Source organism: Hypomesus transpacificus, unplaced genomic scaffold, assembly GCF_021917145.1.
Source record: "Hypomesus transpacificus isolate Combined female unplaced genomic scaffold, fHypTra1 scaffold_156, whole genome shotgun sequence".
NCBI lineage: Eukaryota > Metazoa > Chordata > Actinopteri > Osmeriformes > Osmeridae > Hypomesus > Hypomesus transpacificus.
The window spans coordinates 258,722-277,805 of record NW_025813723.1 but is presented as its reverse complement, the minus strand read 5'-3'; the positions used below and the strand labels follow the sequence as shown (position 1 = coordinate 277,805).

At 47.4% G+C, this 19,084-nt stretch overlaps 2 protein-coding genes across 3 annotated transcripts in view; both read right to left on the bottom strand.

The window, feature by feature from the left end:
* The window catches only part of sf3b3 (splicing factor 3b, subunit 3), a 30,627-nt gene that overhangs the window by 7,993 nt on the left and 3,550 nt on the right, over positions 1 to 19,084 (bottom strand). Inside the window, exons 11-28 of one of the 2 annotated variants that reach the window (XM_047051484.1) lie at positions 18,911 to 19,006; positions 18,116 to 18,188; positions 17,290 to 17,441; positions 16,942 to 17,097; positions 16,433 to 16,588; positions 15,855 to 15,998; positions 15,537 to 15,659; positions 15,193 to 15,347; positions 14,424 to 14,598; positions 13,915 to 14,120; positions 12,982 to 13,138; positions 12,077 to 12,202; positions 10,782 to 10,994; positions 10,528 to 10,626; positions 9,822 to 9,965; positions 9,598 to 9,702; positions 9,141 to 9,314; positions 1,121 to 1,127 (exon numbers count right to left, since the gene is read on the bottom strand). In XM_047051484.1, coding sequence (XP_046907440.1) covers positions 9,174 to 9,314; positions 9,598 to 9,702; positions 9,822 to 9,965; positions 10,528 to 10,626; positions 10,782 to 10,994; positions 12,077 to 12,202; positions 12,982 to 13,138; positions 13,915 to 14,120; positions 14,424 to 14,598; positions 15,193 to 15,347; positions 15,537 to 15,659; positions 15,855 to 15,998; positions 16,433 to 16,588; positions 16,942 to 17,097; positions 17,290 to 17,441; positions 18,116 to 18,188; positions 18,911 to 19,006 — 2,421 coding nt within the window. In that variant the 3' untranslated portion in view covers positions 1,121 to 1,127; positions 9,141 to 9,173. Of the gene's footprint in view, positions 1 to 1,120; positions 1,128 to 8,346; positions 9,315 to 9,597; positions 9,703 to 9,821; positions 9,966 to 10,527; positions 10,627 to 10,781; positions 10,995 to 12,076; positions 12,203 to 12,981; positions 13,139 to 13,914; positions 14,121 to 14,423; positions 14,599 to 15,192; positions 15,348 to 15,536; positions 15,660 to 15,854; positions 15,999 to 16,432; positions 16,589 to 16,941; positions 17,098 to 17,289; positions 17,442 to 18,115; positions 18,189 to 18,910; positions 19,007 to 19,084 lie in introns of those variants that run through there. The other variant, XM_047051485.1, reaches the window with a different exon arrangement.
* On the bottom strand, positions 226 to 8,066 carry il34 (interleukin 34). Its single transcript, XM_047051490.1, has 8 exons — positions 6,254 to 8,066; positions 5,551 to 5,622; positions 5,142 to 5,291; positions 3,201 to 3,304; positions 3,028 to 3,105; positions 2,754 to 2,933; positions 2,222 to 2,387; positions 226 to 1,135 (listed from the first exon to the last, which is right to left on the bottom strand). The coding sequence occupies exons 3-8, from the start codon at positions 5,188 to 5,190 to the stop codon at positions 1,086 to 1,088; spliced, it is 627 nt and encodes a 208-aa protein (XP_046907446.1). The 5' UTR covers positions 5,191 to 5,291; positions 5,551 to 5,622; positions 6,254 to 8,066; the 3' UTR covers positions 226 to 1,085.

The window sequence follows — 19,084 nt, the reverse complement described above, 5'->3', positions numbered from 1 at the left end:
ATTGGTATAAATGAACAGATGAATGTCAACTTGACTACATAATACATTACAACTTGACTCCATTATACACCTGTACCTTTGATAATGAAACCATTATTATCAAATGTGTAATACCAAGCAACACTTCAGGAAGATGTGATGTATCACACGATATTGCTTATTTATGCATCAGCCTAGCGTTGAGCAATGCTTTTTATTAATTGACAAACACACCAATGTGTAATATTCATGCTCATAGGATCATGGTTAAGATGTTCAATAATGTCAGACAGTAACTGTAAGCATGAACACAATTGGTGAGCAGTAACACGCTTTTTAGAAGGTTGTCATATACAATAAGCATAATACATAATAAGCCTAAATAAATAACGTCAATATTATAACAATCTAAATCTCACGTATAAAAACATATTCCATTTTATGTTAAGCAACAATCCAACTCTACTACTACTGGCAAGGTGTAGTATCTCTCAGATCCTCGACCTTTAGGGGTGATGGAGCTCAAGCTAAACTCTCTCCTATCCCTGTGTCATAGTGCAAGGGTTATATAATGAAAAGAAGGAATCGGTTTTGGCATTCATTCACTAACTTATCCAGCAAGTCAGTGCAACATATGTATGTAAGCTCTAAAAACAAAGAGTCAAAACACATGATCACATTGCTGCTTCATCAAAATATGTACACATTTAAAACAGAAACAAGCTTACTTCTATAAAGTTTGCATTGCTTTGATCAAGATTAGCGATGAAAAACAATTGTTCCCTGAATAGCAAACACTATTGGTTGACCCCAAAAAAAAGGACTGCAAGTAATAATGAATTGTCTCTTGTTAACCATATAGCCAACTGCAGTAAATAGCTGATAAAAAAATTCACCTTGAAAATACACTACAATACGCTTTGTCTCTGGAGAGGTGCGGGGAACATCAACACGAGGAATAATGGTGAGGAGGACAAAGATGATGGTGAACATGATGCTGCGTACTGGTTGATTGTGAAGTGGAGGTAACGGTTATGAGCCTTTTACGCGATCACCAGAGGGAACCATAGGCACTGGAGACGAGGAACAGTGTAACAGCACCCCCCTTAGGTCTGGTGCTCGCTCTTGTGCCTTAGCAAATGAGAAACATTACAATCTGAAAGATGGAAACAACAGTGGATAATGTGTCAGTGTTTGTCTGTCTTCACAGTTCAGTATATATATCTCCCGATACACCACGTGTGTTATGGTTCATGGAGAATGGGGAACACTCACTCAGATGACATTCAGGTCAGTGGATTGATGAGTTTGGATGGTAAACGCTCTACCCTAACCTAGACTCACAAGCATGTGTCGGACAAGAGTGCTGTTTCTGGACTGTATCACATGTTGGGGTTGAAATGGAGCACCTTGGGATGACAGCCCAGAGGAAGGTGAGATGTGAGAGACCAAGCTAAACTGTTAAGCAGCATATTGGCTCTTAGTGTCCTGAAATAGCCCAGGCTCCTCTCTGTCCGATTGACATCGCAAACCCTAACCAACCTCAGTCATCTACCCAGAGCACAGCGGATCACAGCTGTAGGATTATAGGTAAACAGTAACCCTGATGGACAGCCCAGCAGCGACGTCCTGAGGAACACTGCACCCAAGTTAATTTAATAATACACTTGGTTCCACCACACATGAAAGATTACAACAGTGTGTGCCTGATTGAGACATTTACATTGAGTTATTTAGCAGACGCTCTTATCCAGAGCGACTTACAGTAAGTACAGGGACATTCTCCCCGAGGCAAGTAGGGTGAAGTGCCTTGCCCAAGGACACAAAGTCATTTGGCACGGCCAGGAATCAAACTAACAACCTTCTGATTAATAGCCCGACTCCCTAACCGCTCAGCCATCTGACCCCGAGACAGCTAAACCAGTCCAGTGAGTTTGTCATACAAGACAAATTCACAGTGTCTCGCTGCATCCTCCTTTCACTTGTGGCATGTAATTACAAACTGGTTTTCAAGTTGCAGTAGACCTTATTACAGTATCAACTGGAGAAGTACTGGATCATAGGAAGACTAGGTATACACATGGTTGGAATTTCAGCTATGTATGTTGTATATTATGTTTTCCCATACACTTTCTATAAACAAACAGGTCGTTTTTTCTTTTAAGATAAGGTCTACATGTATAGAAGTACTGTATAGTGTATAAGTGCTAGGCTGTATATATTGTGTGTGTTGTTTTCTCACAGTTCGGTTCCTCAGGGTACTGGATGGAGAAGCAGTCGGAGAACAGGCAGCGCATGGTGCGGTAAAAGTTGTCCAGCAGAGACTTAGGTGTGACGAATGTCCAGCCAGGATAGTCAGGGTCCTTTACCCTGTCACATATCTCCTGGATACGTTCCGGTGGCTCCCACTATCACAAATAAAACAAAATTCAACTTGGTTTGTACAGTCCTTTAAAAATATATATATTTTTTTACAAGCAATGTTACTAAAGGCTCCACATGAAGCCCACACAAATTCACAAAATTGCACAAGTGCAGGTGTGTTCTCGATATGTATTGGCTGAGAAATGGTTCAAATATGTGTGGGATGACAGAATGCTTGGATGATCACAGGTAGAAAGACAGGTGAGAAGAAGATATTTTAATTCCAGAGTGCTGCAGCACATGGTTTTGCTGGGTTTGATATGTCACACATTGCTCTTAGTGAAGATGAGAGTGTGGCAAGATATGAAAAGGTAGCAAGGTGCACTGGGGGTCTGTCCTGAGTAGCCTACCTCATCAGGGGAGGGCAACACCTGCTGCACCTTCAGGAAAAGGTCTTGCAGGCTAAACGTGTAGCGATACGACGGGTGACGCTCAGGGAGGACACGGAGAATGTGCTTGAGAACTTCCTTGTTCACCAACAGCCACACCTCCTGGAGGTCTTGGGCCTCTAACCCTTCTACTTGGGACTTCTGAGAGGAGAGGAACATTGAAAAGATTGAATATACTACTATACAAATATCCAAAAGGTGACTTGGATGTAAGCACCATCTTGTGATCACTCACCAGTCGAGTGATATTGCGAGGTTTGAAGACCTCCTCATAATGAACCCGGATAGTATAATTGATTGGAAAATTATGTTTCTGTTAGAAAGAAAGGGAATATATTTCCATGTCAAACACCAAGATGTGCTGTATTATGTGGAAGTTCACTGAGTTTTCCAAAGTCTTGCTCCTACCATGTAGCGCCGCCGTTGTGTGAGGTTGGTATTCAGAGTCCTCAGTGAGGTGCACAGCGTTGGTGACGACGGGGCAATCAGGACTGGCAGTACCCACACACACCCTACAGGGGGCGCAACAAAGCCTGTTGGTTATCATAACTAAAACACTGAGTTAGAATAGGCTATATGCATGCCCACTTCCGCATTTCAACAGAGCCTGCTTGTTTACTTCCAGAGACAGTTACCTGATAGCATATTTGGTATGCCATTGAGGGGCGTTTTGGAGACAAATAATGCGTGATGACACAGACACAGTCATCCCTGATGTATGGGCAGATAGGCAGTTAGGAACAGATGCCAAACAGAGACAACATTATGGTATGGGTTGAGGATTATCCCACAGAGATGTTTCTCCTCTGAGTGTGTGCATGTGTGTGCGTGTGTGTGCGTGTGTGTGTGCAGCCTGCAGTTACCATCAGACTCATCTTTCTAAGTATCAAACTCATCTAGCAGAGAGGCTTGGCTCAGACAGATTATGACACACACCTTCATCTATGTACATTCAAAATCTCAGTCCAATTTCCATAATAACCTAAGAGACTCCATCAGAGTAATCTGTATTTGATTTAGGTTGGCCAGCAGCTAAGCCATTCCTCAGTGGGCCAGGTGAGGTCCGGAGGGCATTCATGCTCTTCTGCTGGGTAGGGAGCATTGTCATTGGGTCCTACGGTTGGGCCCCAGATCGACACAAGACATGAGCAGCCAAGTAGCTAAGCTGTGACTGTACTGTACACGGCCTTAAGGCTTTGGTGGTGGTGCCTATCCACAGCTGTCTATCTGCCTACGTGCCCGTCAGTAGTAGATGTCAGGCTGGTTGGAAGCAGTGTTTGGAGGCTGTGGTTAGAGGCTGTGGTTCAGGCCTGGTCCCCAGAGGGCTGCATTAAGCATCAGCGTTCTCCGACCTCCTCCACTCACGATCGAACCCACTTCAGACTGAGGAATGCCGCACTCAGCAGAGACAGGGGTCAACAGACAATATCTATATAGCCCTCCAGATGTGTTTCCACGTTTTAAAAGTTATTCTTCTTTTATTGCCATGACGAACATACTTTTACTCTATTGGTCTTTTCTTCTTAGTCGTTCTCTCTTTCTCAGGTCCTTATTGATGCCCCGATGCTATTATCTAGCTATACTTCTGTCACTGTTTCTAAACGGATGTGGTTAAGTACACACTCAAAAACAGCTACATCTCGCTTTCATTTCAACAGAAACATGACATAGGCAGAATATCACAATATACCCCACAGATACAGTTGTATCTCTATGTCTTTCTCTAAAAGGAATTCAGATCGGACTAATGAGCTTTAGTGCAATTTGCCTTTGTTCTAAGAGCACTTTAAACTACAGAACATTGTGACCATCCATCACGCTAACTCCAGAGACTGGATCCATTGATATTAATCTGTTACTGTGGTGGATATTTTAACAGTACACAGTCCCTCTATTGGCTGTTATAGAATCACATGACACATTCTTGACACAATCTGTCCATCCTTAGGAAACTTCTGTGGCCCAGTGACTGAACGTGTTCTATTGGAATCCCATAGCTGTCCACACACAGCTGTTACTCCTCAGCTGAAGGAACCTCTTAGATCAGGGATGGTGAGTGGGTGAGCGGGCGGGCGGGCGGAGTGGGTACGGCGTCTTTGTCTACCCCAGCCTGCTGCCAAACACCCAGAGCTTCTGACTCACTCGCCTGGGAGCCAGGGAGGGAACTCCAGGAGAAATGCAGATCGAGGAACACAATCCTTTACAGCGGCCCCACAGCCTTCTGCCGGCTGGGGTAGAGAGCCTTTCTCTTTCCAGACCAGCCTGAGACGACCCTGCCTCATCATTGGACCCTGACCCGTATTTTTTAGGCGCCCCTCTTTCCAATCTTCCCCCAAGGCCTGCTCTTACCTAACAGCCCCCAGAAGAGGAGGGCACAGGGGGACGTCTGTACCATCATCGTGTGCTCTGGCCTCTGGTTGATCACAGGAACTGTCACTTGATATGAGAACACACAGGCTGCTAGCAGGAAGTAGGTCTCTCTCTTTGACCTGTGTCTCCCTGCAGGAAAATACAGACAAACAGACAGACAGAAATGTAGAGAGACAGAAAGGTAGAGACAGTCATGCTCATGTCCATGTCCAGGTGCTCGGTGAGGCAACAATCCAAAGACACTGTACAGTACAGCATATCATTTCATAGTCAGAAAGACATCTGATTGATGCTTGCATTACTAGCCAAATGATTTTTTATCAAAACCGTTTGACACGGAGTTTCTTCCCACATGAACAATCATTTACCCAACTCGTGAGTGACTCACCAGATAAATATTCCTCTTATCCTCTTCAATTTACACCTTTCTTCTAATCCTTTATTATTCTGGATAGGATTACTACGGAGCAAATAAGAATTGAGTTAAAAACTGAAGTCACGTAACAAAAATGCCCACTGATGTTCAACTGCAAAAATGAATTTAGAAAATTTAGCCGATGCCTAATGAATAACTTCAATTAGGCTACTCTAACAAATACATTTCTAATCCTGGCATAACCCGGCCAGGTCCAGACGTTTTATAAACATTTCAAAGTAAAACTTTCCACCATCCAAATCACCCCATCCTGGGTCTGTTCAGGTAACGGCTAAATGATGGTTGACTGCTTCTCATTCTAAAAGCTTAATTGTAGGCAATACAAATCTCTTTACAGTCGGTTTTTGAGACAGTTGTGTAGCCTGTAGGCCTATTTAAATGATCCTAAATAGAGAGAAAAAAAAGGCTTTTAAATCAAACTGCGCGTGCATCTTCTGTTACTTAACACTCCTATAACATCCCTGTATGCCCCATAATCAGTGGTTTTATATTAAAAATAGGCCAAACGGTAGCTACACAAAATCAACAATCTACTGTTGAGTCCTTAGATTGCAAATACGCAGTGGCAGCATAACCATATTAAAATTCAGATTATAAACCAGAGTTAAGATTTGAGTCTCACATATTCTAACATAATTTGGAGATCCACACACACCTGTAGCTCCATCGAGGGTCGTAATGTCCGTAGAGCTGTTTGATGACTGGCCGGAAAGTGTCTCCTTTCTCCTAGCATGGTAGCGCAAAACACATGGCCATTGCGCACACACCCACAGACATAGCCTAAAGTTTCAGTTAGGCACAGTCTATGTCCCACGCGACCTGTATCCTGTATAAATAATCCGGTACGGCAACACACAATTAAATCGCACTATCAATAAGAGAAATCCACGTGACAATGCACAATTAATGCAAGCTGGCAAGACCGACGCAAAGCTGATGTTTCTCTATCGAAGAACTGATCTTTTGTAATCTTGTAGCCTATACTTGCCTGTCCTCGAATGCGGGACTGTAGTAGAAGGGTGCGCAGAAGGCAGTGATGTCACGGATATGGTTTCAAAGCCCTATTTTACTTTCACTTTAGACGTAGCCTTACTCCTAAAATGCCATGGTGCAAAATTGGTGGCCTATAGCCTACCACGGGGCCTCCTCGTCAATAGTTCATGGGTCTGCAACTCGTATATAAATATGTAATTCGACTACTTGCACAAAACTCCAGACAGGCCACGACTGTAAACCAAATGAGAAAATGTTAGGGCTTATGTTCCCCACAACGTTCAGCAACCCCACAGGTGCGCTACACATCGCACTAGTGCTTTGCCAGCGCGCTCAGTAGGCTAGAGGAGAGGGGCACTGACGGTATACCAAAATGTAATTTTTGAACTTGAAGCCGGATGGCGAATAAATATTTCGGATGTGATATAATCGGCTGCCCGTTGCAGTGTTGCAATTGAGTTGGTTATGTGACACAACCCACCTGTCGCCTCATACGATTATGGTTTGATCAATAATCAACACATCAACATAATATATTAATTTTGCGTTCATGACATTGTCTTCACCCAAAGCGACGTAGGCTACATTAGAGTATTTGAACCTGGGACACTGCGCTGATACCTTATACAGTTTATCACAATTACTGGGCCATGTAGAATACTTCACCTGTGGTGACACATTAATGACAATCATTCTTATGGGGTTACGGAGGGGAATTCCTAAATCCAAAACCACGTTACAACACCATGGCTGGGGATGACATCCGATGGGAAATCCCGGAGGGGACGTTGGCCTCTATGAGGGGCCAGGGGTTAAAGCTGGCTGCCCAAAGAATACTTGCCTTTCATCCCACTTTGAACATAGATCAAATAATACTTTAACCACTACCTATAACATGCATATTTAGATGGTCATCTCCTATGCACACCACAGCGGTCAAGGACTTCCTGTTCACTGCCAATGGGAGCCAGTGTGGTTGGCATTAAGGATGCCAATGCTTGTGGTCATATACCACTGTTCCTAAGGAAACCAATGTAATAACTACAAACCACTGGCATGGTACACTGGTCACACAGATACAAATAAACAACCTCAGGACATGACTTTAAAAACATCTCGTCAATGCCTACCTAGGTCTGAATATGATGACTGTCAGTAAACACCCTTAACTGTCCTGTCTTGCATAGTTGTCACTCCACGAAGAGATGGCTCATGTTCTGCTGGCAACAGTTGGAGCATTCTGTGTATCTGACTGTCACAGGGTCAGAGTAGGTCAGAAGAATGACCTACTCCCACAACAATCACTCATCCCTGCTCTGCTGTCGTGATGTGCATGAGGACATCAACAGATGAATCATGTCCTTGAAGACAGCAGGGCCTAGGTAGTTACTGTGAACCTTCTGGAAGCATGGAAGAATAAGAAGCCAATTAACAGTCTATCAGACATATCCCTGGACCTTGGTTCAGCCTGGCACAAGCAGCAACTTTCTGTTTGGTCCTGGATGCTCATTAAGAAACAGGATGGAACTGTTCTGAAGAGCAGTGTTAGATCACAAACGGTCACATCCTTAATGTTTCCCAAGGGGAAAAGGAAAACATGAGTCACTTGTTGCTAACTAACCAGCTATCCTTCCCGACATGTATTGTGAAGCTAAGGATTATTTTATTTTTTTAAACAAACTTACAGCAGGCTTCATCTATATGGATCAACCTGTTGAGTTCCACTCAGGTTCCAACATGAGTCGCAAAGCCATACAAGGTAAAAAAGAAAAACTTTATTTACAAAACAGCTCTTTTCCCATGACACGGGTGGAATGCGGCTGGTCTGTCCTGTGATCGTGGCTGAGGTTGGGACTTTACAGGATTGAGGAGGGTCAGACAGCACAGAGCCACAAGGTCGAAAACACCCCACCCTCTGCTGATACACACCACAGTTCACACACTACAGACCGAGCACTGCTTAGGCTATTGCATATGGTTAGACAGCCTGTCCAACTCACATTTACCTAAAGCTTGTAGCAGGTGTTAGAAGACCAGGCTAGAAAATCACCACATCGATTCATACCAAATGACAATAGATAGCTATTTCCATTTTACACGTGGCACAGAGTACAAAATACTCACAAGGAAGGAAATAAAAACAATGGATGCAAATAGGCAATGCAAGGAAAGTACTGGGCTATCCCCATCCATAGCTAACCTTATCAGTCACCTCACACATTTTAAAATGTCACTTGCTCTAGACAGAGGCCGTTGAAACACATTTGCTTTCCATGGAACATCATTAAACCCACAGAAAATGTCACAAGCTTAAGCATCAACTTATCCGTTTACCGAAAGTCACAGGGACTGAGGTGTGGTGAGCATACTGGGTGCCATTAGGGCTCTACCGGTCCAGAGACGCTGAGAAAATCAGAGACAGGAAGCTGCGGAGAAGGATGTCGTCGGTTCTTTCACACCATCACCATTTCACTTTAAACTGGGAGAGGAGGTGTGAAAGTTCTCACAGCAAAGTTGATGTATGTTTTCCGAAAAACTTGTGTGTGCGTGTGTATGTTTTGAGGTGTCCGTCCCAGAGTGCTCTAGAAGGCGTATCGAGTGCGGATGTCCTCCAGCTTCTTGGAGACCTCGGGCGGGGTTCTGTCGAGCTCTTCGGCCACACTCTTCTGCTTGTGAGGGTCCATGGAGTTAAACTGCTCACACAGGTCTCCATCGATCACATTCTGCACACACACAGACAAACACAAATTATAGTATAGTATTTATGGTATTGATAGAACATAGACAGTTCTTAACCTGCATATGTGCAGCCTTTGAACGGGCTGTTCTAAGGCTCCGCACACTGGGTTCACCATCGAATACAGGCACATGCCCAAAGCCTCTGAGTCCCTATGGAGCTTTAAAGAACACTTAAAAAGTAACCCGTAGTCTTAGAACAGGTTCTTTTACGGCAGCACGTTGGGATGTGTCAGTTTTTCTGTGTTTCTATTGGTTGGCTGAACCCACCTTGACGGGGAAGTAGTAGGAGCGGAAGCTGAGGTGGTCTCGGCCGCACAGCGGGGGGAACTCGGAGCGCATGTGCATCTCCAGGTGCTGGAAGAAGTCATGGTCCTGGAGACGGAACACACGAGGGTCACACTTCAGTCCATACACTGTACGGTGGACGTCTCAGAACCACAGAGGGGAAGTGTGTGTGCGCATGTCAAAATGAGAGATTGTGTGTGTGTTACCTCGTGTGAGGTGAAGGGCACCAAGATGCCTATGCCCCCAGACAGGGTGGTGTAGACAAGGGACTCGGAGCCCCCAGGGATCAGGGTGGTCTTCTGCAGGGACAGGACGGTCTCACCTATGTGGTAGTTCATGATCACCTCCGCCTGACGACAAGGAAGGAGGAAAAGAGACGCGGAGAGAGAAGAGGGTGAAATGGAGGCAAGGTGGAATTTGGAAACTCTTACCTCAGACAAACAAGTCAGACACCCACCCACACAAACATAAAAACACAGCAGAACATTCTAACTCCACACAAAAAAACTGAAATTGCTTACATGCACTCTTTTTCACACAAAAGTAATTAGACAGGAGGAAAGTACACATGGGGACTTTCCGTGTTGCGTCTACCTCAACGTTTAGAAGCTGGTAACCCAGACCCTAGGCTAAGCTGGTAGCATGCTATGCAGGGAGGATTAGGAAACTTTAAAGACGGGACAAAGAAAACCTCCCCCATCGCAAACACACATGCCCACAAATAAAAACAGTCCGGAACGTTCACTCCAAACCACACATGCATACAAACACGAGTGCGGACAGCCATTTCAGTTTCCCCCGGCTTGTATTTCTTCAGTACACTCTAATTTAACAGGACAAAATACAGGAGAGAAAAAGAGAAGGAGAGAGAAAGAGGGACAGCCAAGCATGGAACCAGGACATAAATAGTACCTTCTGGGAGGCTCCATTCAGAAGACCTCTATCCCACAAAGCCTTGTTCCCAGTGGGGTCCTCATCCACATCGTCACTGGTGTTGGGGGGCAGACGCACCTAGGAGAGGGGAAGTCATATCAATCATTAACTTATATCAATTTATGTTTATTTTTGTGTTCAGAAGGCAGCATATTCTTGTGTATTCCAAGGGGGGAGTTCATTGCCCTGGTGGCATTTGACCGCCCAGCACACATGCACACTTATCAACTTACAATGCTGATGTTGCCAAACTTGTCGGCCGAGGCCATGGTGTCGTAGTCCAGCAGGCAGGCGGCGGTCACCCAGCGAGGGTGCGTGTCGTCAGCGAAGATGATCAGCTGGTTCTCGTTGCGTTTGTAGCGGACCCAGAAGAGGCTCTCTTGGACATCGGTCACGATGACGCGCTGCCCGATGGTGTGGATGCCAGTCACTAGGTTGGGCACGTGCTGTGGAAAGAAGACAGGGCAGGGGGGGGGGTGGTCAAATATATCGCCCAGGACTGTAGGCATGCAGGCACGTACACACGCGGTCGTCTTCTTAATCTGGATGCTTGAGTCTGGAAACCAGCCCGAGGCAGTGCGAGCCTGTACATGCAACAGGTCTCCGTAGTAAAGCAGACCTTTTGTATGTCTGAAGTTAGAGTTAGAAGTGTACCTGGGGTGCCTCCTTCCCAATCCCTCACTGCCCAGGTCTCAGAGGGCCCCAGCACAACCCCAGGAGCTGGAAGCTAAAGGCTACGGAGTAAACCAGCTACACTGGTTCTTCATACTGCATGTCTACCTCACTCATTCTACATCTGCTGCAGCATCTGATGTTTACCCTGCAGTCACCAGACAGCCCTAATCTCCATCACAGCTCTCTCTAATCTGTCTGACCTCTGCCCATTGACGGAATAGACCAGACTATCTACCACGCTGGTGCAGATATGGGGTTTTTGAATGAACAATACTAGTCTTTTCAGGTGAAAGCCTTGAAAACCCTTAAGAAACCAATTAGTTTTAAAACCTCATGAATGGCAACTATGTTGCTCTAACTCTGTTTCCCAACCCTGGTCCTCAGGACCCCTGACCCTGCATGTTTGAGATGTTTCCATCGTCCAACACACCTGACTGAAATGAATGGGCGCTGATCAGGCTCCTGCTGGGCTTCATAGCGACCCATTCATTAGAATCAGGTGTGTTGGAGCAGGGAAACACTGCTCTAACCACCAAGCTTTCCACCTCGCTTGTGTTTCCCCAGAACGGTTATGACCCAAGACCTGACATTTACTATGGTCATTCTACAAATATTGACATTTTAGAACCCCACAATAATGGCTTTTGAATGTACTTATCCCCTGGAGAAAGAGATAGGCCATTAATTGGCAGAAATGCCTGATAGGGAAAGAACCCAGGCCAGCCTATCAGGCCCAGACTAGTCTCTGATTTGGTACGTTCCAAACCCTCCTGAGTTCTTGCTTCATAGAACGTCTCAGTGTTTCCAGTGTTCCAGGCTTTCCCAGCCACGCTCAAGAAGCCCCCCAACATACCTTATTTTCACACTTGCGTAGCAGCTTTCTCTTTCCCAGGTCGTAGATTCGCAGCAGTTTTCCTACCCCCACCAACACCCGCCCCTGGAAGGGAGCGATTGCCAGAGGGACATCCTCCACGGGAGTCTGCCAATCAAAACACCACAGTGAGTCAGTTTTGACCAATTGAAACATCCATTGTCTCTCAGCCAATCCAAACAATACATTTCTGATCCGTGTACCAATAACCTGATCTGTATGAGGTTTTACTGTCTACCTGCATTAGCATTTGTTGTAGGTAATTTAGTCAGATATGCCAGACGGTGTCTATATGCTTCTAGCAATATCACACCTTCTGCCACAGGCTATGTGTGGGCGTGAGAAGACAAGGATCCTTTTGATAAGGGCTGGGGTTCCAGAAAACACTGTTGGTGTCATGATGATGTTTGGGCATTCTGCAGAGCCCGCTGGGTCAAAGGACAAACATGCTACTGAAAGGGTAACTCTTACCAAATATTCCCCAGGACTATAACTGTTTGTGTGTGTGTGTGAGAGAAAGAGGAGGGGGGGGGGGGGGGAGGGGGGGGAGAGACAGTAATCCCCTAGGTCAGTGATGAACAGTTCTAAAATAAGTCACGGAAATTCCCAAAAGCTCAGTCATGGTCCGACCACAACCAAAAACCTAAATTAGTCACTTCCTTTGTCAATCACACTCACCTTGGGTAAGAACTCCATATTCTGTGTTTTACCCCCCCCGCTCAAAACCCCCTTTTTAAAAGCCACCCATCTCTACCAACAGTCTATGCTGAGATCAGAGGTGTTGTAGATCTCTCCAGTGATCATCAGTCAGAGAAGAGACATGAGAAACTCATCACTTCAACAGCATCTAAGCACTCACCCTCACTTCCTCTGTCAATCGCACTCACCTTGTGCATGAACTCCAGCTTTTCCCCGCCCCCTGTCAGCCTATAGGTGTAGATGAAACCACCAGCCACAGAGCGGGGATTGAGGATCATGTCTCTGGCCACGCCCACCAGAACGTACCAATCATCACCTCCACTGGCAAAACGACACACGGTGACGCTGCAGAGGGAGAGAGCAGGATGTGAGTAATGGACTTACAACCTGGAGTACACCAAGCACCTTCAGTATCCATACCAAACTAGGACTGGGCAATACAGCTACAAATGTTTTTCATTTCAGTTCATATTGATAATTATTGATGAAATACCTATTTTTGATTAAGAAAAGGATCATAATACATTGTTACCCACTTTACTTTGAATTTCACCATTGTATTTATCAAAGGGACACAGTTAAGTTTCAAATTCAAACAGCAGTGACCACGGACGGGAGCAATTTAATGCATTTAAGTGAAAATATCAAACATTGTATCGAGCCATTTTCTTATGGCTAGTGCTACATTTTCCGATTGTTTTATTGCCCTGGCATATACCGAATAATGATACACTCGCTTGGTGTATGTGGTCCCTGTGTGCCTGTCTATGCTGAGATCAGAGGTGTTGTAGTTCTCTCCATACATTCAGTCAGAGAAGAGACATGAGAAACTCATCATTTCAACAGCATCTGACGAGTCTTCCTCCATAACCCCTTCTCCTCCTCCATAACCCCTCTTCCTCCTCCTCACATCAGCCTGTTTTCTGCACCCCTCATCCCTCTCCCTGTGCCTCCAGCCGTCCCGTCCCACTCCAGACCCATTGTCCCCAGGTCCTCTGCTCCCTAAATCTTGCCCTGCTGGGGCAGAACTTTCCGCCTCTCCAACCACCACTTGCTTCTCCACTCTTCACCCACCCCTCCTCCTCCTCTTGCTGCCCCCCCCCCCCCCCCTCCCCCCTCACCTGAAGGCAGCTTCGTTCTGTTCCAGCTGGACCAGGTCGAGGGTGGTTCCCTGGATGGGGTTGACCAGCCGCACCAGAGAGGCCCACTGCCCAGACCCAGCCTTCGGGGCTCCAAATATGGCCTCTGGCAGGTTCTCGTTCAGGAAGGCGGCCGCCATCTCTGCCGCCAGCTCTCTCTCATCCTCCCCGGCAGCCTCCACCATCTCCTGCAAGGGGCACCACGTAGAGACAAGGGAATCAGCTGAGCATCACACTGCACACAGCTGCCTGACCTGACCTGTGTGTTTCTGTGCGCCCACGCTGAGATCAGAGGTGTTGTAGTTCTCTCCATTCGTATTCAGTCAGAGAAGAGACATGAGAAACTCATCACTTCAACAGCATCTAAACACCCACCCCTCTCCACTTGTACCTCTCCCACACAATGCTGCGGAGGGGTGAAAAAGCTTCACGTGCCAGCCCCCCACAGCCCCAGCCCCCCACAGCGCCCCCTGCTGTTGTGGAGGCCCTACCTCGGCCATCTGCTGCTTGCGCTGGGCCTTGGTGGCTTCGGTGTAGGCGTTGTGGTCCGTCTCGATCAGGATCAGGTTGTTGGTCTCTGGGTGGATCACAAACTTCCTGGGCGTGTACTGGAGGGGGAACGCCACCTGGTTGAAGACGGCACCCAGCTTCTCCAACGCCAGGATCCTGGGTGGAGACGGAGGGTAGAACAATCCAAATATGTTTTTCTTAGGAAATCATTTAGTTTCAGTAGGCTCAATGCTGAATACATCAAGCTTTGGGGGGATGGAATGTGAGGATGCGGTTAAAAAGGGAATATAATGACTGGGGAGCTGATGTGGGGAGATACACCCGCCTTTGTTTGAAGCTACCCATCTCTACCAACTGTCTATGCTGAGATCAGAGGTGTTGTAGTTCTCTCCATTGATTTTCAGTCAGAGAAGAGACATGAGAAACTCATCACTTCAACAGCATCGAAGCACTTCACCTCCCTAACCCACTCATTCTTCTGTCAGCATGTTTAGGTCTCCCGCCCTTCCTCTGACCCGATCCCTCTCCCTGTAAGCTGCACCCTGGCTGGACTGTTTGCCTACTCCCCTGCCCACCACTGTGCTCACCCCGCTAAGCCCAGCGCCTCCTTGTTTACTTGCTACTCCACCCTCGACTCACTATGCAGCTTTGCTCAGATAAGTGTATGATGTAGAAAAGACATCAGGACCCCATCCCTTCATCACCGTGCGCTCAGTGTGTGTATGTGTGTGTTTGCGTGTGTGTCCACACCTAAGTGTGTTGGTGGAGATGGCCACGATGCCCTCGGGGCACTGTTCCGAGGCGAAGCCGGAAGCGTACTCCAGGGTCTCGTAGGACAGGGGCGTGAGGTGGAACCGAGACTGGTAGGAGTAGCTGAGCCAGGAGCGGCTCGACATGGCCAGCACCTGCAAGGGGCCACACAGAGGTCAGAGCTCATGTCACGGTCAGCCCACTTTGAGGCTGAACTGTAGAAATCACAGAGAGGACTAGACAGGTTTAAGTAACAGGAGGGAAAGGCCAATCGGCACTGTGCCGACACACATCCGACTCGTTCCGATCTCTGTAAGAGCACCGATCTGACCAAGACCACTTACAGCTTCCTGTCCCTGCATCCTGACCCGGAAGAGCTTGACGGGTCGTGACCCCAGGTAGCGGGTGCGGGTGTCGGACAGATCTCCTGTGACCGGGTCCAGGACGGTTCTGAGCAGCACGCCGTTCTGAGGGCAGAAGGGAGAAGCTTGAACACACGGCAGGATCCAGTCATCATTACGACAGGTCAGGATCTAGTATCGACACCGCCTACTGATGGAGACCTGCCTAGTCCAACAATCCTCGGCCTTGTCCTTCACTTCAGATCTGAAGAGAAGGCGTACAGGCGTAAAGGATTGAGACCCAGCAGTCGGTGTGTGTACCTGGAGTCCTATGTTGAGGTAGAGGAAGCCGATGGTTCCCTTCTCCCCCAGCTCGTCCTGCTTCTCCACCCCGCCCATCTCCACGATGCACAGAGACTCCGGCTGGGCGGGCAGGGCCTGCATGCTGAGGGGCTGCAGACAGTCCTGCAAAACACACACACACATACACACACTGTTAGGATACATCACACACACGCTGCACTCGTACCCGACATGCAATTGGGCGTTTTACGTGGCCTAGAAGTTCCATCTGGATTAGGTTCTGGTAGTCTCATGACAGGCACACCAGGGAGCCAGGTCGAGCCAAATAAACTCTGGGCTTCATCATCATGATCTGCTCCAAGAACACATAGTACTGGTAGCTCTTAACTCTCCACAGACAACTATAGCTCTGTGTGTTTCTTTCTATGCTGAGATCAGAGGTGTGGTAGATCTCTCCATTAGTATTTAGTCAGAGAAGAGACATGAGAAACTCATCACTTCAACAGCAGGACACCACACCCACATCCTTCCACATGGTGAGTTTGTGTGTGTGACATCTGTATAACGTGTGTGTGTGTGTGTGTGAGCATTCGTACCGAGGGGTCGAGGGAGATGATGCGGACGGTGTTGTCGACCAGCCCGACGGCGAGGAAGCGCGATCGCTGCTCCCCAGGAGGGACGTTGGCCAGACTCATACACACCACGTCAGCAGACATCTCCTTCCTCTCTGTGTACTCATTCAACTGTCCTGACTGGGGGCATGGCGACAGGGAGAGAGGGAGGGAGGCATGACGACAGGGAGAGAGGGAGGGACGATAGGGAGAGAGGGAGGGAGGCATGGACGACAAGGAGAGGGGGAGAGGCTCAGGTTAGAAGGCTACCGGTGATTAGGAACTTTGAACAGGAGAGCTTCCTCTCCCAAGCTCAGGTGCCACCAGTCTCATGTCACTAAAATACAGAGTACAGTTCACATCAGTGACAATGTATGTGGTTGAAACAGCCTCCAGCGTGACAAAAGACTAGATTTAGGGTCAAACTCGGATCGATGGACTTTTAGTGGCGTCACATGACAGTGGAACCCTCCCAGGTGGGAGCAGGTACTGACCGGGTCCATCTCAAAGTACACCAGCTCGCCCCCGGTGAGGGCGATGACCACCTGCCTCTGGTTGACGGCACAGCGGACGATCGTCTTCTTCCCAGGGGTCTTCCACTCGTTGACACGCTTGTCTGCTCGGATATGGCGGATACCGTCAGGGTACACCTGGAGAGGAGGAAGAGAGGGGGAGGAGAGAAGTTAGAAGGAGTAAAGAGGAGCAGATGGAGAGAAATTAAGTTTGCTATGGGGAAGTGGGGGGATGGACAACAGTGTGACAACTGTAGAAGGAGATCACTATGAGAGTGAGGTTGGGGGGGAGAGAGACCAATGTAAGGGTGAGGTTAGGGTGAGGCTGACCTGGACGAGGGCGTCCTCCCCCAGCAGAGAGCAGGAGAGGGTGGGCGTGGTCCCCAGGAAGCCAGAATCTGTCACTTCCTCTACTGTCTCTCCGATGGACAACACCAGCGTGGCGTTGACGAAAGACACGATGATGTAGGCGTCAAACTCATCTGTCAAACACACAAGACAGTCAGGTAAAGATCCTGTCTACAGGACAAGCAGCAGGCATCCGTCCAGTCTAATAAACACAGCTGGACTACTGATGTAGGAAGAACATAGCCAGCCTAGCCAGGGAGTCAGGTTGGTTTAAGAAGTTAAACAGTGATGATGGTGCAGTGTCGGTTTCTGGTCATGTGACTGCATTGTGTTTCTTTCTCTGGGTTTTGGAAGTGTGCTCTATCCACACAAGAAAAGAACAAATAGTAAGAGTGAAATATTCTGACACCCACACCCAAGCTAGCTTGTCTCAACCAGCTGCAGTGGAACTCAGCCACTGAACGGTTCACATGACTTCTGGGAAACTGCTGGCAGGGGACACAATTCACAGTAAGTGCAGCATGCTCCCAAAAGCAGACGAACATTCCGCAGTTGGATCGTGAAGGTTATGTCAAGTCAGAAAAGTGAATGGAACTGAAACCAACATCACTGTGACCAACATGTTAGAACTGCAATCTGGCAGTGAAGGTGGACAAAACAGTGCAGTAGTGTGTAAAGGGTTGTATGTGAACTTGTGTGTGCGAGTGAGAGGGTCAGTCATTGAGAGTGAGTCATGGTGAGTGAATGGGACAGGGAGTGAAAGAGAAAGTGAGTAGCCAACGAGTGAAAGGGAGTGCGAGAGAGATACCTTCGATGTGTCTGCGCACAGTCCAGACAGCGTTGGGGTTACCAGGCAGCTCAGACACAGCCATCTCTGACACCTGCGGAAAAGAAGAGACAATGTTTAGCGTTTCCCCACACATGGACTACTTCGTGGCGGTGTGCCACAGAATCAACACTGGCCGCCACATATTGCATTTTGTTATTATTTTTTTCGCAACTATTTAGGTTAAAACACGCAGCGTATTCGTTCAGCTGCATTTCCTTTCCCTGCTCTCCCTCTGTCACTCACGCGTCTTTCTCATATACGCACACAGTCACAACGTCAGCACACATTAGCAACGATGCATACCTACGCCGTTCTAGTAAGACCGACAGCTATATCAGCGAGCCTTCAGCATTAGTGCCGTAGCTAAAGGTCTAGGAAGGTTGAGGCTACTTTTCGCTAGGTACCTATGAACATGTCTTAATCTAAGGTTCCCTTTCGTTCTTTTGGTGAGAAGTCTCAGGAGCTAGCTACTTACCCGGCATCATGAAGCCGACCAGTTAAATAGTTATTTAGCACTAGCTTTGCTACCTGCATTATGCAGAAATTATTTGTTTGTTGTTGTTGATTTTGTGAAGGTGTGAATCATTTGGATCTCACACACACACTAACATGAACCTCATTACCTCTCCAGTCTGAGTCCCATTAGAGATCCTAAGCTTGACAACAGACACACTTCCCTCGGTGCTGCATACAGTCCAAGTGTGTTGTGTGTATGGCATCTGCAGGTATGTGGATGGTGTATGTACTGGAGGCCGACCCTGTTTCCAAACCTACCTCCAGTCCGTGTCGGAGCACTCTGAGGGTGGACTTGGGGCCCCGCCCACAGGCCACATACAGCTGTGGTGTGTCCTCATTGGCCAGATCAGCTATCTGTCACATACATAACGAGAGGGGGCAGGAAATCAGGATGATAGGCAGATCTCCAAGCAATGGTCAAGTTGTCACTGC

Coding starts and splice junctions, on each gene's coding strand:
- il34 (XM_047051490.1), bottom strand. CDS start 5,190: ATGATGGTACAGACGTCCCCCTGTGCCCTCCTCTTCTGGGGGCTGTTA. Junction 3,305..5,141: donor CCTCTTCTGGGGGCTGTTAG/GTAAGAGCAGGC, acceptor CGCCCCCTGTAG/GGTGTGTGTGGGTACTGCCA. Junction 3,106..3,200: donor CACAACGGCGGCGCTACATG/GTAGGAGCAAGA, acceptor TCTTTCTAACAG/AAACATAATTTTCCAATCAA.